We start from the raw sequence: 20,329 nt of genomic DNA on the forward strand, positions 1-20,329 counted from the left end.
CGGGGTTTGCCAGACTGAAGCAGTCGACTCCCGATAACGAGCTGCGACTCAAAGCCGACACTAACAGCCGCTGATTAAACACATCTTGATTACGCGGGTGTTGCGTGAATCTTAACGCGTCGTCGCTCTCAAATGCGTAGGATTAACGTGCAAACGCAACGCGGGTTTTAGCGGCGACGAGCGACGCGTTTCTCTGCGATCGACTGGCGATGACTTGGCAGAGATGTGAAACTCCCATTGATTGATCTCCACTACACTCCCCGCTGACCAGAGAAAACACTCGATAGCGAATGCGAGAGGGGATTTAAATTGGACAAACACCGTCCACCTCGCTTGACGGATAAGGTGGCTGTCTGTTTTCTCGTGCGGCCCGAGGTAATCCGCTGTTGGCGCCGTTTCACGACCGGGCAAACCTCGACACGGCGCGACGCTAGCTAGCTTGTAATGTCGGCACGGTTGGACTTGTTTTCCCCTCTGGACTCCGCTTCCTGTTAGCCTCGGGCTAGCTGGAAAAATCGAAATTATGCTAATGAACGAGCGGGTATAGTTAGCCAACGCGAAGGGGTGTAACTTTTCTACTTATATTCGGCTTCCCGTTGCACTTTAGTCGCGATTTATCCACGAACCGATGCTAACAACTTTGTTTCACAGGCTGCTACCGGGGCAGCTGGTTTTCTTTAGTTTGCTAGCGCTCGACAGCTAGCCATCTTGCTTGTGTTGAGGGATTTAAGTATTTAACTTGACAGGCTGTCGATGGCACAGAGAGAGAGAGCAATATTAACTTCATTTGCAGTCGCTTGTTCGTGTATGCGTTTGCGATGGGATCACACGTGTAGTGGCACGTTTGCGTGCGATTTTTTCGCCTTTAAAAACACTTTTATTTCACTGTGGGAAAGCTCGACTGCTCCACTGTGAAAAGACAATAGAGATCCTGAGACTTGCTCAGCTGTTGTTCTGGTAACGACGCAAAAAACCCCCCACAGATAAGTAACTTAGAGAAGATGATGTTTTGATGCTTAATTTGTTAGACCACATGCTGATTTAACTACGATATTTATTTAAAAAAAAAAAAATTACTTGTGTACGTAAATAAATAAGCGGTTTCAGATAGCTGTGGAGAGAGTGGATGTGATGCAGATGGTGTTTGTGCGACATATGAGGGCTGAGCCAGCTGCCTCCAGGTGTCTCATCCCATTATATTGACACAACAGCTTTAAATGCCTCAGAAAACACTCGCAGTAGCCGGTCGTTATCAGGGGTAACTAGGTGGATAGACTGACGCGGAGAAGCGGTCTGAAGAGGGAGGCTCCTGTCCGTTTCTGGACGTCCATCTCTCCAGCCTACCTTCATCACGTCCATCCACCACCGCCCTCCTCTTCCTCCTCCTCCTCCTCCTCCTCCCCAGCCATGGACCCCCCGAGGACTCGGTCGCGGTCTCGGTCCGGCTTTTATCATTTCGGCATGAACGGCAACGTTGGGAGCAACAGCGGTGGCAACGCGGTGGGTAACGGGAGCATGATGAACGCCAGCGGAGGAGGGGTGAGCTACCCGCAGCAGAGCAACCCCGGCTGGGCGCCGCACCACGGTGGTCGCAGCTACCCGGATAACCAGCAGCAGCACACCCAGGGGAGCTACCTGTCCGCAGGGGCGCAGCGCCACTCGTCGCACGGAGCTCACAGACACCCCGGGGCCGGTAAGCAGGCTTCAGTAAACAGGGCCTGCAGCCCGGCTAGATGCATCATTACACACACACACACACACACACACACACACACTCACACAGGATACACCCCCTGAGGGATGCAGGCAGACCACTAGCAGCTTAACAGGCTTTGAGACATTTAACTAAAAGGCTTGGTGCTTTCACTGCCAGCTGTTGCATGAAAGGCCAGCTATATGTCACGTCAGCTATGGTCCTGCTGTAGAGGGTTGAATAGCATTTGCTCAGGTAATACGGGACAAACCAGGTTCCTGAACTTTGTATTGTATGTTATTACCTGGCTTTATTCTTCCAGTGCAAATAATACTGGCCCTCAGGAAGGAAATGCAGAATTTCCCCTTTGGATAATCCAGGCATGTTGGTCCTGAAGGCCTGCAGGTCATATTACTCATGGAAAGTAATGCTATAGGTGATCAGTTAAGTCATTAATTACCTTTGATTAGATTTTGACTTATATGTAGAGATATGTAGACTGAATAAAACAAGTGTTTCTGCTGGCAGATCAGTGGAAATCTTTCAAACGGATAGCTGAAGGATTCAAGCTGTAATATTGATGGCTGGAGAGCAATGCATTTTCATTTATGATCAGATCAGTCATAATTGGCCTTGAGGTTTAAACATCCTACATAATACAAGCACTATGTATGAGAGGAGACTGATTAAAAGAGCAGTATGAAGCCTTGAAATTGTTTGAAATGAAGTCTTTTTCTTCATAGCGATTTTATCTCTTTGTTTCAGATTGCTCACTGCTGTGATGCATGCTTTCTTCTTGTTCACCATCAGCCCTTTCATCCATAAACTTTAATGCTATTCAACTTAAGATTTTTAGCCAGTGCACAGCTCTGTATCATGCCAAAATAGTCAAACAGATCTCTCATCTTGCAGTTCAGATGAATAAGGTGTCGTAGTTTCAAAGTACTGTCTGAAACAGAGGAATGAAAACAGCAGAGTTCTGGTGGCACGTAATTGATTTCTTCACTTTGTCAAGCTAATTTTTTTTCGGCTTGCCCAAGATCAATTGGTTTTTCATGCCCAGGAAATGGCCCCTTAACCAACCCAAACTCATTAAAACCGGAATGAAAAACTCACCAAAACCTTTCAGAAAAAGGTGGAAGAAACAAAACTGCCAGAGAGAAAAACCAAAGTGAGCCTCCTTTCATTGTTTTCAAAACTGACACCAGTCTGTTTAGCGTTCTGCAGTTTCCATCGCTGACCATCGGAAAGTGACTGTAATACCTTCTGTAATACAAGATTGGATTCCCCCGGAGGCAAAAAAAAAAGTGCAGTGAATGAATTAAAACGGGCTTTTTAATGGGCCTCCTCTGTCGTAATAGCAGCGCTGTTGCCAAATACCCAAAATAAGCCTCGCAGAGGGGACACACAAAAACACATGCTTCCCTAATTGAGAGACTACAGAGGGTTTTGTGTGAATGACTTAAACAGTGTATCTCCCAGCTGTTTGATCTGTCTCCTCCTTCTAGCAGCAGCACATGCCTCTTCTTAGATGACTGCGGTCTGTGTGTGTATAACGTGTACTGTGTGTAAGCGAAATAAGAGTGTGTATTAGTTTGGGCTTGTTTGTTTTTGTACATGTCACTGTATTACACCTCTCACCATCACTTTATGTAGACTGTGTCGGGGTTGGATTTGGGGTGTTAAAAATGTGTCCCCTCTGTCTTGGCTCTGTTTTTTTTCTTTCTCCTCCTCTTTCACTCCCCCAGTGTCAAGCATGTTTTCACCCAGTGTAGCTTTAATAGTGAGTGTTGCCTCCCACAGCCTGACAACACTGCAAAAATAATAGCAACCACTTTTTTTTACAGATACTCGTTAATTCTGCTATCATCTGCAGATTATGTGGGTGAGATGGATTGTCTCTCTGTTTTTGACTTCAAGTCTTAAAGAACAGGAGAAAATTGCTACTTGATGACAGCTGATACTTAAGTTCACTATCGCGCCTGCCTGACTTGATTGCCTGTCGTGAAAGAAATGGTGTCAGTCTCCCCCAGCAGCCATGCTCGGAGGTCGTTTATGATCGCCAACAGAACCCGTTCAGGCTGGCTCACCATCCCCTCACCATGGCCCCTGGGGTGAATCGGCGTCAACAGACCTAGTTCTCCTCAAACACATGGGCGGCTGAGGCCCAGGACCCTATGAGGTCTAAATAAAAAGGGATGGTAGATGAATAAAGATGTAAAGCAATGTGTTGGCCCCTACTGTTGGCTAGACAGTCAACCAACCATCCCTCTCTTCGCCGCAGCCACTAGCAGGGCGTCTTTGAGCTGTCACTTTCGGCGGACTTCACATGGCTCTGGAGTGGCGTCGCAAAGACAAGAAAAGGGTGGGGGGGTGGAGGCGGGATGCTTTCAGATCTGTTGTTTCTGAGGAGACAGAAGGGGCTGTTTGGATGAGGGAGGCATAGAGGGAGAAGGAGATGAGGGAAGGAGACCCCCCTCCCCCTTGTTTTTGGTGATTAAAGGTTTTGGGGGACTGCTTGGAGCAAACTCTTGTCAGCTGAGTTCAAGGACATCCTTCTTAAGCTGCTGAAATGTCCGTGTGCACATGCTGCATCCAGATTGCACATGTGGACGGTCAGATAAACAGCTGGGAGAGCATTGTGTTCTGCTGAGATTATGTTTCTGGTATTAGCGCCTTATTCAGTGATGTGATTTGTCTTTTTTTTTGTAGTATTTCAGTATTTCTGGATGTACTGATCTCATTCATATCATTAGGGAGTCTTTTTTGTCGTCTGTTGATCTTTGAGGAGAGATTTTTTTATCCCTTGTTAAAAAAAAATGGGGAAGAAGCAAAGCACTGAGCTGCTGTTGCAGAACTAATAATGGTTCACTGCCCTGCTCAGGACATTTCAGCACAGCAGATGCTTGCCATCACACAGACTTGAAGCTAGGCTTTCTGCTAATGCTATTCTACAGTGTTGCTCCAATTTAATGGATAGTGCTAGGGGTGCAACTTGCAATCATTTTAATCATTTATTAATCTGTTTATATTTTTTGCTAGATAAAATGAAACCAGGTAATGCTTGGCATTTCTGCTTAATAAATCACCTAGACGATTATAGTTTGGTTTTCTTTTGCTGACTAAACAACCAACAATCAGGTAATCATCTCACTTTTTGATAGTACTCAATAAGGCTGCAATGATTATTTGATTGATTAATTCATTAGTTAGTTGAAAGAAAATTAACTATTTTGATAATCAATTCATCTTTTCAGTCACCTTTCAAGCAAAAATGTCAAACATTTGCTGGTTCACCCTCTTAAATGTAAGAAATTGCTGCTTTTCTTTGTCATTAATAGTAAAATAAGAGTTTTTCGGTTTTGGACTGTTGTTTGGACAAAAGAAGCAATTTGAAGATGTCACCTGGGGCTCTGGGACATCACAATTTTTTTCACATTTTATAGACTAAACAATAAATCAATTCGTTTTCAAAATACTCGTCAGATTAACCGGAAATGAAAAGAATTGTTAGTTGCAGCCCTAACACATTGGCAACTTGGAGAAAAGCGACGGTGACGACTGGAGACAGAAGTCATTAGCCGCATTCAAACAACGTTACATGTGAAAAGCCAACAAGACATTCTGGTGTGTTGCACACGTTTGATAAGTGGATGTCTGCGCGTCTGTTTCTGTGAGTCTGCTCGGGCTTTTCATGGTAGATCAGAGGGAATAGTTTGTCTGTGAGAGCCAGAGAAGATGAGTGCAGAGTGACATCTTCCAGAGACAGCTTCCTCTCTTGTTTCAAGCAGGAAATTCAAAAGCCTGTTTGGAAGACGGACGGACCCTTGCTGAGGAAGGAGGACTGTAACTCTGTTTGTGAGAAAGTATTTTGGATGCACTTTTCTTATCACTGTTGGATTTTGTAGTTTTAAGTCTGTTCAGGCAAATCAGCCAGGCCTCATCAAGATAACGATGATTTTTTGGCATCCAGTCGGGTCTTAGAATGGAAAATAAGATCAAAGGCAACCAGCTGCCTGTGTGTTGTATTTCTGTTGGTTTAGCATATGTCCATGTGTCTTGTGATGATGATGATTTCCTCAGCCCTATCTGATCTGATTTATGTTTTGTTTTTTTTCCTTTGTGGCCTGCAGGAGGAGTGCTACATTTTCATCCTGATAATGTGTGCAGCGACGATCGGGACAAAGTAAGTATGAAACATGACTACTGCCTGTTGCCTCTGCTTTGCTCCTGGTTTGAATAGGATTTGTATGTCATTATTTTCTTATTCATCCTCCCCTTTTGTTTGTCCTCCTTTTGTTTCCAACCATCCCCCTGGTCTCCCTCTCCTCCTTTACCTCTTTGTGCAGATGGAAGACAGCCCGAGCCCGAAAAGGCAGCGTCTCTCCCAGCAGTCCATGTTGGATCTAAACTCCGCCCCTCCCTCGACTCCCTCCTCTCCCATTCGCCCCTGGGAGCTTCCTCCCAGTCGCAGACCACACCCCCACTACATGCCAGAGAGATGCCACACACCTCTCCGAAACAGACGCAGGTAAATGTGTGTGTGTGTCTGTGGCACCAATACATATACTATTATTTTTTAAATTAATCTGGTCATTTTTCAGCCAATAAGAAGTCAAAATGAATGAGAAATCACATGACGATTAACTTATTAATCAAGAAACATTCGGGACGCAATTGTCAGATGTATTGATAATGACAATAATGATTAGTTACAGCCCTACATTAAATGTTTGATGCATGGTCTGAAACAAGAGGAGCTAACACAAAAACATAATGCTTGAATATATCAAAGCATCAATAAAATAACAGTGCAGTGATGCATGATTGAGTCTGAGTAGGTGTGTGATGAGATTGAAAATCTCAGTAACATCTGTCTAACCTGACTGTTTGTGGTAAAAGCATCCACAGCTTAGATTCCCAAACTGATTATTTATCTCTCTCTAGCTTGCTAGTTTTTTTATTAGCACACATATGATTTACTTGGCAAAAAATTATGGTTAAAATGCATTATCTTCTTCCTTTGTCCGGCTTTCTGTCATTAATGTGTAATAAAATTGAAGTCAGATTTTCATAGTCACACTTAAAGGAGGGCCAGTTTTACACATCAGATTCTGCATACAGGTCTTGTACACATAAGTCTTGTTCAAAGCTGTATCAAGCCTTTTGTGGCTCCAGAGGGAGCTGCATGAAATCTGATAAATTGCCACAAGTTTGAATATTTAAAAAAAAATCAGGGGGTGTAGCGTTAGTAAGAAGTGAACTTACAATACCTCTGTAGCCCACTCTCAACTCTCCTGTAGGTTACATTAGCTGCCACTAAGGATGTGACAATAATCAAATGTATCACAGATCGTGATAAACACACTCACAATATGGTGAAATGTCATTTTCGGGATAATCATGAATATCCTCACACGAATGACTTGAAAAAGCTGTCAAGCTCACTGACAGGTTTCCTGATTTATTTTGAATTGCTGAAGCCTTTCACCATGGCTGAAGACCTATTACCCTATTAATATAAAATAGCAATACAAATGTTTGTTTTCGAACAAAATGGAAGGTAAAAATGATTCCAGTATGTTATGGTTCAAAGAATATTTTGTCTGGATAATATTTTGTTGGAGGGTTTAAGCGTGATTTGTAATTTTCATATTGTCCTAAGCCTAGCTGCACCTAGCGTAACCCACCTGTATCTCTGATCTGAACTGCTGAACTGTAATGTTGGTGCCACATTTTGACAAAGAAGATGTGTGGAATTAAAGAAGATGAGGTCTAAGGTTCAGCTGCATCTAGTATTGTATTTATAATTACCTAGTTTTGCATTTATAATGATGCAACTTTTGTATTTGTAATGATGCAGATGACAAAATGCCTCCTTCTGCCTCTTCTTCAGCCCTCCAATGAGACGCCAACGTGGCCGGAGAGACCGTCTGACCCGCCACCACCACCACCACGCCCACAACAATCACCACCACTACAACAGCAACAACAATCACCACCACCACCATCACCACCCCAACGCCCACCATCATCACCATCACCACCTACACTCCCACCACGGGCTGTCGCCGGGCCACCAGGATGAGAACTACCGTCACCCGGCTCCCCCTCAGGGCTACACACCCTACAGCCAGCAACCTCCCCGAGGGCTGGGGCCCGGGCCCGAGGAGCGCCCAGGGCACCATCCACCAAACCCCTCCCCGAGGCCTCTCCACCAGTCACCAAACCTGTCTCCAAGGCTGCTGCACCCTGCGGCCCATCCACAGCACCCGCACCCACATCTCCACCCGCACCCATCTCAGCAACAGAGCAGTGTGGTGCTGGACCTCCATGAACAGGTGACTTCATAAGATGATGTGGTCTTATTGGTGGGGTGTATTGGGGAGAAAAACAATACAAAGAGCTGAGAAAGGAAAGGCATGATTCTAGTGGATGTCTGAAATGAGAAAACATGAACGGATGTTTATGACTGACAATGATTCTCTTGTTCTTGTGCGTTCTTGTCTTCTTCTAATGTTGCACAAGAATGACACAGACACAAAAAAACAACACTTTAAGACACTTAATCTAAAGATAGTTCTATGTGAAAATTAAACCCAGCTAGTCATGGGGATATTAGCTTATTTTCAGTTAAAAATGTCGACTACAGAGACTAGTGTGATTATATTTCTTGAAGATTATCAGGGAAAACTAATCGTCACCATGTTGGCAAAAGATTCACCTGTTTAATGTGGGTCTTTCTGTTAGCATGTCTGGCTTGTGTGACTGTTTTCTAGAGTGGGGGGATTATTCAGTAAAATTAGTTTTAAGTTGCCTGGCATAAAGGAAAGTTCATCGGCAAATGTAAACTTTACCCTTGAGAAATTTTGGTGTGTATCATCGATTTAGCTTATACATTTTTGTTCCATAAAGGCAAATACAAACGGGAGTTCATCATATTCAATATTTAGTTATTTAATATTTTGATTCTCCCTTATTTTGATTAGTTAATAATTCTTGCATGAAAGGGTGAAGACTATCACTAACTACAGTACCTGTGTTTCACTTGTCTCCAGAAATTTAATGAAATGCACACTTACAGTTTGCATTAGTAGACAAACTCTCAAGTCATTCATAGGACTAATTTCGGCTGTATATCACAGTCTGTTTCTAAAGTTGATCACCTTGTCCCTTGGATCGCCGTTTTCAGGGTTCAGTTCCAGTATCGTATCCTGTGTCTCCACCTGGAGCACCACCAGGCCTGCCGCCTCGCTCTGCCCCTCAGCAGATCCCGGCATGCTCAGTGGTCTTCAGTGGACAGCACTATCCCGTCTGCAGCGTCCCTCCTCCCGTGAGTGTGTTATGTTTGAGTAACAGATTCAGCTGGAGATTTTGCAAATTTACTTTAACTGATGAGTTTTCATCTCCGTTTTCTTTTTTGTCTCTCGGCTAGGTCCTTCAGACTTGTTCTGTGCAGCACTTACCCATGTCTTACCCGTTCCCATCACTGCTATCCAGTGACCAAGCCTTCTTGCTCCCCCCTCCTCACCTACCCCATCCCCCAGCACACCTCTCCCACCACCCACCTCACCTGCCCCAGCCTGGACAGTTTGGACCCTATCCGACACAGCAGGCTCGATCGGTGAGTGAGAATTCATGTTATGCCTGTTTTTTGTTGAATTGGATTATTGTATGCTCGGTTTGTGCTCCATAGTGTTGAGTCGTATAAGTAAAAGAAATGAAAGGAATTTTATATGATGCAACTTTTGTGAATGTTCTAAAATACTGCATCAAAGTCTGAATTGACAAGATTTGATCGATGATATCCAACTTTCTGTGCATCTCTACAAGAAAACTACCTTAAAGCCAGTTTTCACTTGAAGAACCACCGTGACAGTCAGCACCTTTCAGGGGAGCATTAAAAATTCCACCTGCTGCATAAAAAATGCAGCGGCGAAAGGGTTTTACAGTGGTAAAGCAAAAGAGATGATGCATATTTTATACATTTGAGTTGAAGCAATTTGTGCTAGTCTCCTTTTAGTGTTTGCAAGCGCTTGGAAATTGTGTAGTGTTTGGTAATAAATCAGGACAGGCACTGAAATACAGTGTTTTTAAGATGTTTGCCTGCACAGCAAGCATCAAAGTTACAGTAAAGTGAGTCAACTCCAGTGGTGGTACAGTATATGCCTACATTGTCTTTTGTGTGGCCCTGATATTAATTAAGATTTACTGTTAATTAAAGCAACTGCCTAAGAATTTAATATGAAGCCATGCCAGAATTGCAAGTTAGATTTATCCATGAAAACAACTGTTAAATATGTTAATGTACAGTTTAGTAATATTTTTCTGTCATACACCCATCAGTTATCTAGTGTTCAGATTGTTTTGATTTCTCCTGTTTTTTAAGATCACATAAGATAATCTCAGATGGCATCAGTGTGTATTCATCCTTTGAGCTCCACATATTTCCTTCTCCACCCTCCCAGCCATTACAGAGGATAGAGAATGACGTGGAGCTGCTTGGAGAACATCTGTCTTTGGGTGCTGGGCTCCACTATCCTCCCGCCGCCCATCCTGCCCTCACACCACACTCTACCCAGCTTCACTTCCTCTCCCACGACCCCCTGCCCCAGGAGTTCTTCGGAGTGGTGAGCAATAAGAAGAAAATCAATAAGATGTTTTTATACCTTCTTAGAATGTGAGTGGTTTGTCATGTATCTGTTGACATTTTCCACCTAGTCCTATCCAAACTTTATTCCTCGGCGTCTCCCGGGGCGACGGTACCGCTCACAACAGCCACTGCCACCTTCGCCTTACCACCCCAGCCTCCTGCCTTACTTCCTGTAAGTAGATCAATCCATTAACTTACTAAGACAAGACAGTTAAGAAGTAAAGGGTTATATATTAAATTGTATTGGCCAAATATACGGTTGATGATCTGATTTTGTTTTTGCAGGTTGTCTGATTATGTTGACTAATATTACTTCAGATGGAGCAGGCAGGAGAGACGAAGAAATCTAAAAGTCCTTATCAAAATGTATAATCTTTCTAGAGATCTAATTTGATTAGATATACCCGGAGAGGAAAGCCATTAGCACAGATTACTTTTTTACGTTTTTTGTAATGCGAGGATAAAGTATAGTCAGATTGTTTTATTTTGTTGAAACTTTCAATAGTGACGGTTTTAAATAGATATTGAAAGTCTTCTTCAAGATATGGACTTTTTGAGAGGTCTAATTGATTTATATACAAGTTAATTCTGGAAAACAAAGGTAGATGAGTGATTTAAATAAAAGTTATGACTACAGAAGGGCAGAATTGTTGGATAGGGAGGGAAAAGGTGAAACATTTCTTGAGCCTTCAACATGGAAATCATTCCAAAAATATTTGTCCTACATTTTTAAATAGTAGTAAAATATTGAATATACAGAAAAATGTAAGGCAGAACAATATTTCAAAGGCATACTATTCAGGATTTATCTATTGCTGTTTGTAAACGCACCATTCAGTGGTGAAAGATAGTTGAAAGTTGACTCAAGTATTACTATTTGACGACTTGGCCACATCTTATATCTTTTGAATTGGATGGAAATATATTAGATTGTTTTTGGCCCATTAACTACTCAACTTGAATATGAATGCCATCTGAGTTTTGGGGAAATAAAGTACTACTGCACAGCTTAGTTGCTTTATTTGCTTGTTTGATCGATTAAACTTTAACATTTCTGTTAAATCTCTCCCTCTGTAGTTCAATGCTGCCAGTCCAGCCCACAGGTCCTGCGATCAGTCTTGAGCTGGATGTAGACGATGGAGAAGTGGAAAATTATGAGGTTTGTCTCTATCTGTTTTCTTACTATTCTTTTTGTCTGTATATTCGCTGGATGCAGACTCTAAACCTTCTGTTGTTTCTGATGAACGTTTCCCCCCTACAGGCCCTCCTGAACCTCGCTGAGCGTCTGGGAGAGGCCAAACTCCGAGGACTGACCAAGGGAGACATTGAACAGCTTCCTTCCTATCGGTTCAATCCAAACAACCATCAGTCTGAACAAACACTGTGAGTGCCACACATTTTTCTGATTACAGAATATTGGGTCTTACCTTTTTCATACTTGTCCCCCAAATTTTGCAGTCTAACCCGTTAATTAATTGTCCTAAATCTGCCTCGATGCCCGCTGGGCTGTTAGAAAAGTGCTGTACTTTACGTGCTAATGTCTGTTGTGTTGCAGGTGTGTGGTGTGTATGAGTGATTTTGAGTCCCGCCAACTGCTGCGAGTCCTGCCCTGCAGCCATGAGTTCCACGGGAAGTGTGTCGACAAGTGGCTGAGGGTAAGTACCACCCCACAGAGGCAGCTCACTCACAGTGTCCAACCTTTAGAGTTAATCTAAGGCAGGAGTTCTCCAAGTAATTACTCAAAGGTCTGCATTTGAATTTTATTCAAGGTCAGGGGGTCTGGAAGGATTTGCGAGTAAAAAAACATTTAATCAGTTTATTAAAGTCACCTTTCTTGCATCTCACATCCTTAGCCTTTAAATATTTTTAAAAAATGCTGCGGTAAACCAACTTAAAAATGATCAGAAAGGCTACTTGGGGAATTTTTAAAATCTAATGTAGAAATTAGCATCTAATTATTAGAAGTGCTGGACAGCTGGAGTGAAAGACCTTATTTTAGGAAGGAAGGAAGGAAGGAAGGAAGGAAGGATAAGAAAAAAATCTGCATAAAGACCTTTGTGGCCATTTGAGTATAGTTTTCTGGGTTTACGATGTTGACCAAAATGCACCGTGAGGTCTGTTTGTATCAAACTGACACAGACAGCAGAAGAAAGAAGCACAGGTTTAGTATATCAATGGAGAAGAGGCGCTCGCCCATAAATGACACCAACACGCAGCAGAGACTCTCGGCATAGTCTTTTATTACATGACTACAATTATTACAAACATCTACCTGCCAGTGTGGAAAAGCCTGCGCGATTTACTTGCCAAATGACACATTTACACGAGTTGTAGTAATCGTGCACGAGAGAACTTCAAAGTCCTGATCTGAGGCTAATCACACATTATTTGGTTATAGATTAAAATCTCTGAGCAAAAATGTCACATAATAGCGTGCTGATGACTGGTGTAAGGTTCCTTAATGAGTAACTTACCAAGAAAAAAATCAGTCCAAGAACGGGTTAATTATTTGTCACAGGCGCCTCTTAAATATAGATTTGTTGTGAGAATCTCAGTCTTCAAGATCTGTAAGAACAAGAATCAGACTTGTGTCTCAGTGCTCTTAAATTCGGCACAAAAGAATAAGTCAAATCTGTAAACCACATTAAACCCCAGGACAGGAAAATCAGAAAAAGCTCTACACATACTTTAATACATAATTTCCCAGTGATAATGCTAAAAAAGGCAATTGAACACCAAGTTCTTGTGTTCATCATAACCCAGTGTTATGATTTAGGGGCATGAGGCATCAGATCCACAATGTGAGTCAGGTTATAGAGATTACAAATCAATACAAAACAAATAAAGATGGTGTCATCATCTGAGATCCATAGAAACAGTCTTTTATTGGAGGGTGTAATGGTGAGTTCCAGGTTTAGTTGTGGACATTTTCTGTCACTGAAGATTAAACTGCCTCTAAAAACGTAACTGGATCATTCGTTTTCCTCTCTCCGTCCTCAGGCCAACAGGACGTGTCCCATCTGTCGGGCCGACGCCTCAGAGGTCCAGAGAGACTCCGAGTGACCACATGAGGGAGCCAGACACTCCGAAATGTCTGTTGTTCAGTGCTACCTGCTCCTGATATAGTGGCACATGTACATCCTCACACACACACACACCACTTCCTTTTCTGTTTATGCAGCACTTCCTGCTCATTTCTTATCCTTTCAATCTTTATCACTTCTCCTTTTACATTTGTCTTTTCCCCAGTTATTTTTCTTTCTATCAGTGTGTCCCGTTCACATGAATGCAGGCCCTCACATCTCTCAGTGAATTATATCCTGCCTGACCACTATTCTGCTGTGTTGTGTGTGTGTGTGTGTGTGTGTGTGCGCATGTACATGTGCATGCAGAACTGTGCAAGCATTGTTCGGTCAGCCCTGTAATGTCGGGCTGTGGTACATGACTGTGTTTTCTGTGTGTGTGTGAGAGAGATTTTTAGGTGTCCTGGAGCATGCCTGAGTTTCTGTTGTGTATCAGACAAGAGTTAACGACATCTGAGAGTTTTTGCTCTCACGAGTGACTGATTTTACTTCCTGTTTGTACGTTTATGCACTGTCTGTCTGTATGCATACTGTGTGTGTGTGTGTGTGTGTGTGTGTGTGTGTGTGTGTGTGTGTGTGTGTGTGTGTGTGTGTGTGTGTGTGTGTGTGTGTGTGTGTGTGTGTGTGTGTGTGTTATGTTATGTTATGTTGACTTAAATCCTTTTCTCTAGTTTGACACTAAGGGTCCATGTTGCCACTATACGGTTGCCTATTGATCCATTTGTTTTAGTAGATTATTATTATTATTATTATTATTATTATTATTATTATTATTAAACCATTATAAGTGATTGTTTTCCTGCCTGGCAGTTACCTCATCATTCCGGTTTTGGTCATCTTTCATTACAAGCGCTTCACGGCACTACTTTGAAATAAGCACATTATATATTTTTCTTTTTCTTTCTTTTCTTAGTAAAAATGAGTTTGTCTGTGACTTTGCGGTGGCACATGTGTTACATATATACATATATCTATATATACTGTATAAATCTATGAATATCTGTATACCAAATAAAAGGCTTGATATGAACTTTTTAAACTTTGCATTTTGTATTTTCTTTCTTTCTTTCTTTCTTTCTTTCTTTTACTCTTTCTCTCTTTTTTCGATAGCAAATTAAGACCTGTAGTAAACCAGGTCTGGTTGTGCTGGATTGCTTTGTGTTAATGTTGTTGTCATTATTACAACCTCAATTCCAAAATTCCAAATTTGTTTTAATCCTGTTTTCATTTGTTTTGGCGTCACAACTTATTTGGTATCTAGGTTGTAAAGATGACACTGACTGCTGCTCCATCTTTCCAGTTTTTGGTCTGCGGTTGCAATGACTTCTGCCACCAGGTGGCGTTACTGCTCTTCTAGACTACCATCTCTCAACATCTGCCCAAGTTGTATTCCTTATGTTATGTTTTGGTTGCCCTAATAAGGACCTGCACAATAATGTAGATTGTGTGCTGATCACAGGGACTCATAAGTGGAATACAAATATTTCTCACATGACAAGACGGTAAACACACCCAACATCACTCTGTTGTGGTTCCCATCAGATTTGACTCTACTGTGACACGTTTTATTGTAATTTTGCACTCATAACTTTCACCCTTAAAACAAGGGCAGGTAGGAGTCAATACAATAAAACCTTTATTCTGCACAATACAGCACAATTATTCCAACAAAAATACAACGTAAATGTGAAGGTAAATTAATCAAAACCCAGACGTAACGAGAGGAATAACAAAGTGTATATAGTTATATGAACGTGATTTTGAGAGAACAAGCTTCAGGTAGTGAAACCAAACATCTAATCAATTAAAAACCACAGTAGACAGCTTCATTAACAGAGAATCAGCGGCCTGCTCTTTAAGTATTACTGTACACTGCAATTTAAATAAAAGTCTGTGTACACTTGGTGTACAGCCAGGCCGCCCCCTCCCCTCGCAGCACACGTCTGTTACCCTGACTGCACACAGCTGTTTCCCTGGCAGCACACGCCTGTTTGTCTCCCGCCTTCTGTTGACTTACAGAACAGAAACTGTGTTACTGTACGTACTGATACAGTATCTACAGTTGGACACCACCTCGAGGCTTTGCAGCACAAATGGCTTCACCTTTGCAAGGAGCTGCTTGAGGCGCCGAGAACACAAATGTCATTGTTTTTGACAAAGAGTGCAAAAGCACCTGGGGACAGTTGTCTTTTTCTTTACATTGAGCCTCTCTTTGACTTCTGAAAGAGATTATGGAGACTTCTGTCCATAGATATTGGTTGTTCCCTTTCTCTTTGCATTTCTTGTCCTGTATTTATTTGCTCCCTTCATTCTTCTTCTGTCCTTACATAACTAACAACATGCGTCTTGGTATGGAGGGTGGGTTCAAAGACACCAACTGAACGTCACAACATCTTTAAGAAGAGCTTCATTGCGTCTGAGCACAAGTTTGTTCTGGTCGTCTTTAATCCTGACGCGTAGGTGTCACTTTGATTTCTAAACTGAAAAACACGAGGTGATGCAGGTTCATGTCATCTGAAACTTAGAGAAAGTCTGATCATTTCCTCCTTTTAAGAGACGAAGAGGATTCTTGTTTTGAGTTCATGTTTAATTAAACGAGAGGCCTGATGACTCACTGTCCTCCCGTCCTTCACTCTGTCAAACTATTTGCTTCCTCTCTCCTTTTTTTGTTCATCTCCTCCTCTTTTTTTTATGCGTCTCTTACTCCCACACTGCCTTTTCATTCCCCCTCCTCCACCACTTCTGTCCTTTCCTTCAGCGACTTTGCTCCTCTCCTTTCTCCTCTTGCACTCTCTTCTGTTTACGCTCGTCTCCCTTTCTTTCATTCTCTACTGTCTCACCACTCTGTTCTTCCTCCCCTCCTGTCTTTTTACTTATGCATCTTCTCGTCCACCCTCCTCCTCCTCTCCCTCTTTGCCACTTTCTGCTGCAATCACCACCCACTCCTTTAACCTGCTTCCGCTGCTGAGCAGTGAAGTGGAAGAGATGGGGGGGATTTCTGACTAAAACTGTCTGCCCAGTTGCTCAACTTAGGGAACGAACAATATTTGTCTTGTCTTTGCTTTCTCTTTCCCACTCGTCCGTCTCATCATCAGGGTTTTGCGAGGTCAGAGGATGCACAGCGTCTGACGGCAGGTGAGCCCCTCTTACTGTGTGGTAAAAACACATGAAAAATGCAAAATTTAAGATGCAGTGCATCACATTTACATCCTGACTGCAGTGTAAAATCTGCACGACAGAAACCCTTCATTTCTCTGTTAGCTTACCCAAACAATTATTTTCTTACAGTATCACTGTAGCTGCTCATGAGGGGCTTGAATGTCCTCCTCTTTTGGCTGGTTAGTCACACTGGCATCCTCAGGCTGTGCCCAGACTGGTGACATGTTCCAGGCAGCTTGTCGTACAGTGGTTGTGAGGAAGAGTAAGTTTCTTTAAGTCTATAAGTTTTAGGTCAAAGAGAGAGGAAGAAGAAGAAAACTTGTGGCAAGGATTATATTTATTTTACATGCAGTGTAATGAAGTTTGAAGGAGGATCATTCTTTTTTGTGTCAGTGTATTACATTTGTAGCATTGTTCGCTCCTTTATGGTTCTTTTGTGTGTGTTTATACATGCAAGTGTGCATTTAATTATATTTCACTTGTACTTTACTTAGAGTATTTTCATCTTCTGCCACTTTATACTTCCACTCCACAACATTTTGGAGGCAAGTTACTTTGCAGAGTGTATGCTGCATCAGAGCCAAAGTAAAACATTTGAATGCATTTAATTTATTTTATCAGCAATTGGTTTAAAAAATAACACAAATTCCGAAAAAATGGAAAAAAAATGCTGAATATCAGATCAGATCACCACCAGGCAGATAATCGCTCAGCCCGTAGTAAACAGTTTATACATACATATAAATATAGTGCATAATTTAGTTGATCTGTGATCCCATAAAAACTTTGTTTTCATACTTTGGGACAAAACAAATGTGGTTTGATGAAAAAAGAGAGAAATCAACAGTTTTACAATCATTAAAGGAAAATATAAACAATCAGACGCCACAACTTTTATTCTTCAAGATAAAACTTGAGTCTGAGTAAACAGATTTTTTTTCATTCTGTTCTTCCTCTGATGCTTAAATGAAGAGAGGAGACTCTTACACACCTCAGCTGTCTGCAGCACTCTCCTCCAGGCAGCCCACACTTTTGATGTGTAAGTGCATGCTTGTGTGTGTGTGTGTGCGTGTGTGTGTGTTTTTGTGTGTGTGAGAGAGAGAATAAGAGCAGTATGTGTGTGTTGTGCAGACTGTCCCGAGCTGACAGGGTACATGGATTCTCCATCCTGCTCGTATATAAAAAGAAAGTGAGGGCACAGTGAGCTCTGCCTGCTTCACTTACATTCACGCTCTCTCTCTCTCTCTCTCTCTCTCTCTCTCTCTCTCTCTCACACACACACATTACCACACATACACATACAGTATCTCTCTAACTCCCCTCAGCAGACCCGGCAGTGTGAGGGTTAAATGTGAACGTGTCAGCAGGGCAGGTTGTCTCTTGCCCATCTCACCCGAGTGAAGTGTGTGATATTTATTTCTTAGGGATTTCCCCCCTCTGCATGCCGGGTGGCTGTTGGCCATGTCATCATGTTCTGAGCTGTCAGCGGCCATCACTGTCACTCGTGGGACATGAGGTGTGTGTGGGTGAGAGAGCGAGACAGACAGGGACAGAACTGGGATGTGTGTGTGCGTGGATAGGACAGAAACTATACTGGGGGCTCAGGCTTTCCATCTGACACATTTAGTCAAGAGGAGAGGTGAGCTTGGAGGCAGAGTGCATCACGTGTTGGTGATATATATATATATACACTGTAGGATATACTGTACACACTGTGCACTCTGTACACACACACACACACTCATGGACAGCAGGACCCTCCAGTCGTCTTCCCGGTCTGCTGGATAATCCCGTCTCCAGGGAGCTGGTGTGATGCAGCGCAGAGCAAAGTTAATGAAGTCACTTGTCAAAGTATAAATGTTGTCATTATTGTCACATGACTTTATATTAACTTCAAAGTTTCAGTCCTAAACAGAAAAATAATAAAATTTTAAGACTGTGATTTGGTTTTTCAAGTACTATATTTCTATTTTTTCATCTATCTTGCTAATCATTACATATCAATGCACATACTCGGATGCCTTTAAGTGTCAATTTTCTATGAAATTAATTGAAAAAGACCTGAAATATTTCGGCGTACAGATGATCAAAACTGAACAATCATTCCAGTTTTCCAGTTTCTGACGTGTTGAATCTAAAAAGCTTGAAAAAAAAGGTACAACAGACTATTTAACCAGCGTTTACTCTGTACACATTTTTTGCAATGATCTCTTAAATGTGGTTATCATACACTTGTGACAAAGAGATGTAACAGAGGCAGGATATTTGACTCTTTTACAAATTATTCCAAGCCTTTTTTTCTTCTTATATCGGCGCATATTACAAAATTCATACACCAATACCAATCTATCTGTGGCCATAACACACAGATGCGCAGACGACACATTAAGTATACTTTAAATGTGTGCAATATATTTTGATTCAAGAGACATGAGCTGTATTTGCCATCTCTGTGCCTCTGCTGATCATTTTAAAGCCTTCATGGTTGCAGTGTTACATCAGTTTTCCCCCCAATGACTTTATTTCATTGAAGAGTCTGGAAAAGCACATCTGATGCCAGCTGGCTTCCTGATATGTGAGGAGGTCATTTTGCCTTGTTCTGGGATTTATGCCGTCCCACACCCCACCAGAATGGCAGATCAGGCCAAAGAAATACAATTCATTGCTGTATTTAGACGATGGCTCCAGGGCGACTTTTTGAAACGTTAAAAAAATTGAGAACTATTGGTTTCTGTCTCGAGAAGGGTTGGCAGGAAGGTCAAAGTTGCAAATGGACCAATTTTACAGATTGTGACTGAACAGAGGGCTGTTACTGCTACAGTTAACACACAAAATGCACATTCACAGTTACAGGGTGAGACGTGGGATATAAAAATAGATCCAACTTATATTTCTACCTCTATTAAACGTGTTGACACGTAAGAGCTGTCTACAACATGAAGTCTAAAATGTGAGCAAATAAGAATTCCTCTGTTTTCCCGGTGAGTCTTGTTTTCAACATCCAGCGTAACTATTAAATTAAATTTGACAATCCAATTTGAAGATGCATAAGAAGCATTTTAATACTGCATATTTTATAATTAAAATCTTTAAAAAGGCTTTTGAAGCATGTCAAACCAAATACTTTTGTTGTGAAGAGACAAACAACCAGCGTACACTTTGTATACAGACTTTTGTTCATCAAAACGGAAAGGGAAATATAGGTCGGGATGTACGGGATCACGTCTTATCCCCAGGCTAACAGGACGCAACACAGTACATGATTATCATAATATAATAGATAATAAAGAAATACGTCATTATTGGTTCTAAGTAGATCATTGCTGAGTTCATATTGTTTGTTTATTCGTAACATGAGTGAAATATATCTACATTGTAAACAAACACTGGCTTTACCCAGAATATCAGTCATATCATTGAATGTTTTTAAGGAAAATTCATTACTACATTACTTAGGTTGAAGCGTAAAGAGGAAGACCATACTAACTGGTCTAACTCTTTGACATATGATGTTAATACAGGTGATTTTTCTAACAAAATTGCTTTATCTGCCCAAAATTAGCTTGCATGTGTCAGCTTGGAGATGAGGTTTGGTGCAACAATACATTTCTTTAGATTCAATTTTATATTTTATATCGTGACGACGCTGTGCACTGTCTGGCAGGCACAAAAACTGCTCGGTTAGGGTTAGGAAAACATAATATTTTGGCTTAAAATACCTGATTTGGTCACCACAAACAT

At 41.8% G+C, this 20,329-nt stretch overlaps 1 protein-coding gene across 1 annotated transcript; it reads left to right on the forward strand.

Annotated features, from left to right (window-relative positions):
* The first annotated feature begins 234 nt into the window (after nt 1–234).
* LOC141013635 (RING finger protein 44-like) lies at nt 235–14,468 on the forward strand. The gene is made up of 12 exons (XM_073487421.1): nt 235–1,693; nt 5,827–5,879; nt 6,043–6,224; nt 7,590–8,034; nt 8,886–9,026; nt 9,129–9,317; nt 10,162–10,323; nt 10,415–10,518; nt 11,424–11,505; nt 11,608–11,729; nt 11,902–12,001; nt 13,347–14,468. The coding sequence occupies exons 1-12, from the start codon at nt 1,408–1,410 to the stop codon at nt 13,407–13,409; spliced, it is 1,929 nt and encodes a 642-aa protein (XP_073343522.1). The 5' UTR covers nt 235–1,407; the 3' UTR covers nt 13,410–14,468.
* The last annotated feature ends 5,861 nt before the right edge of the window (nt 14,469–20,329 follow it).

This window comes from Pagrus major, chromosome 18, assembly GCF_040436345.1.
Source record: "Pagrus major chromosome 18, Pma_NU_1.0".
Taxonomy (NCBI): domain Eukaryota; kingdom Metazoa; phylum Chordata; class Actinopteri; order Spariformes; family Sparidae; genus Pagrus; species Pagrus major.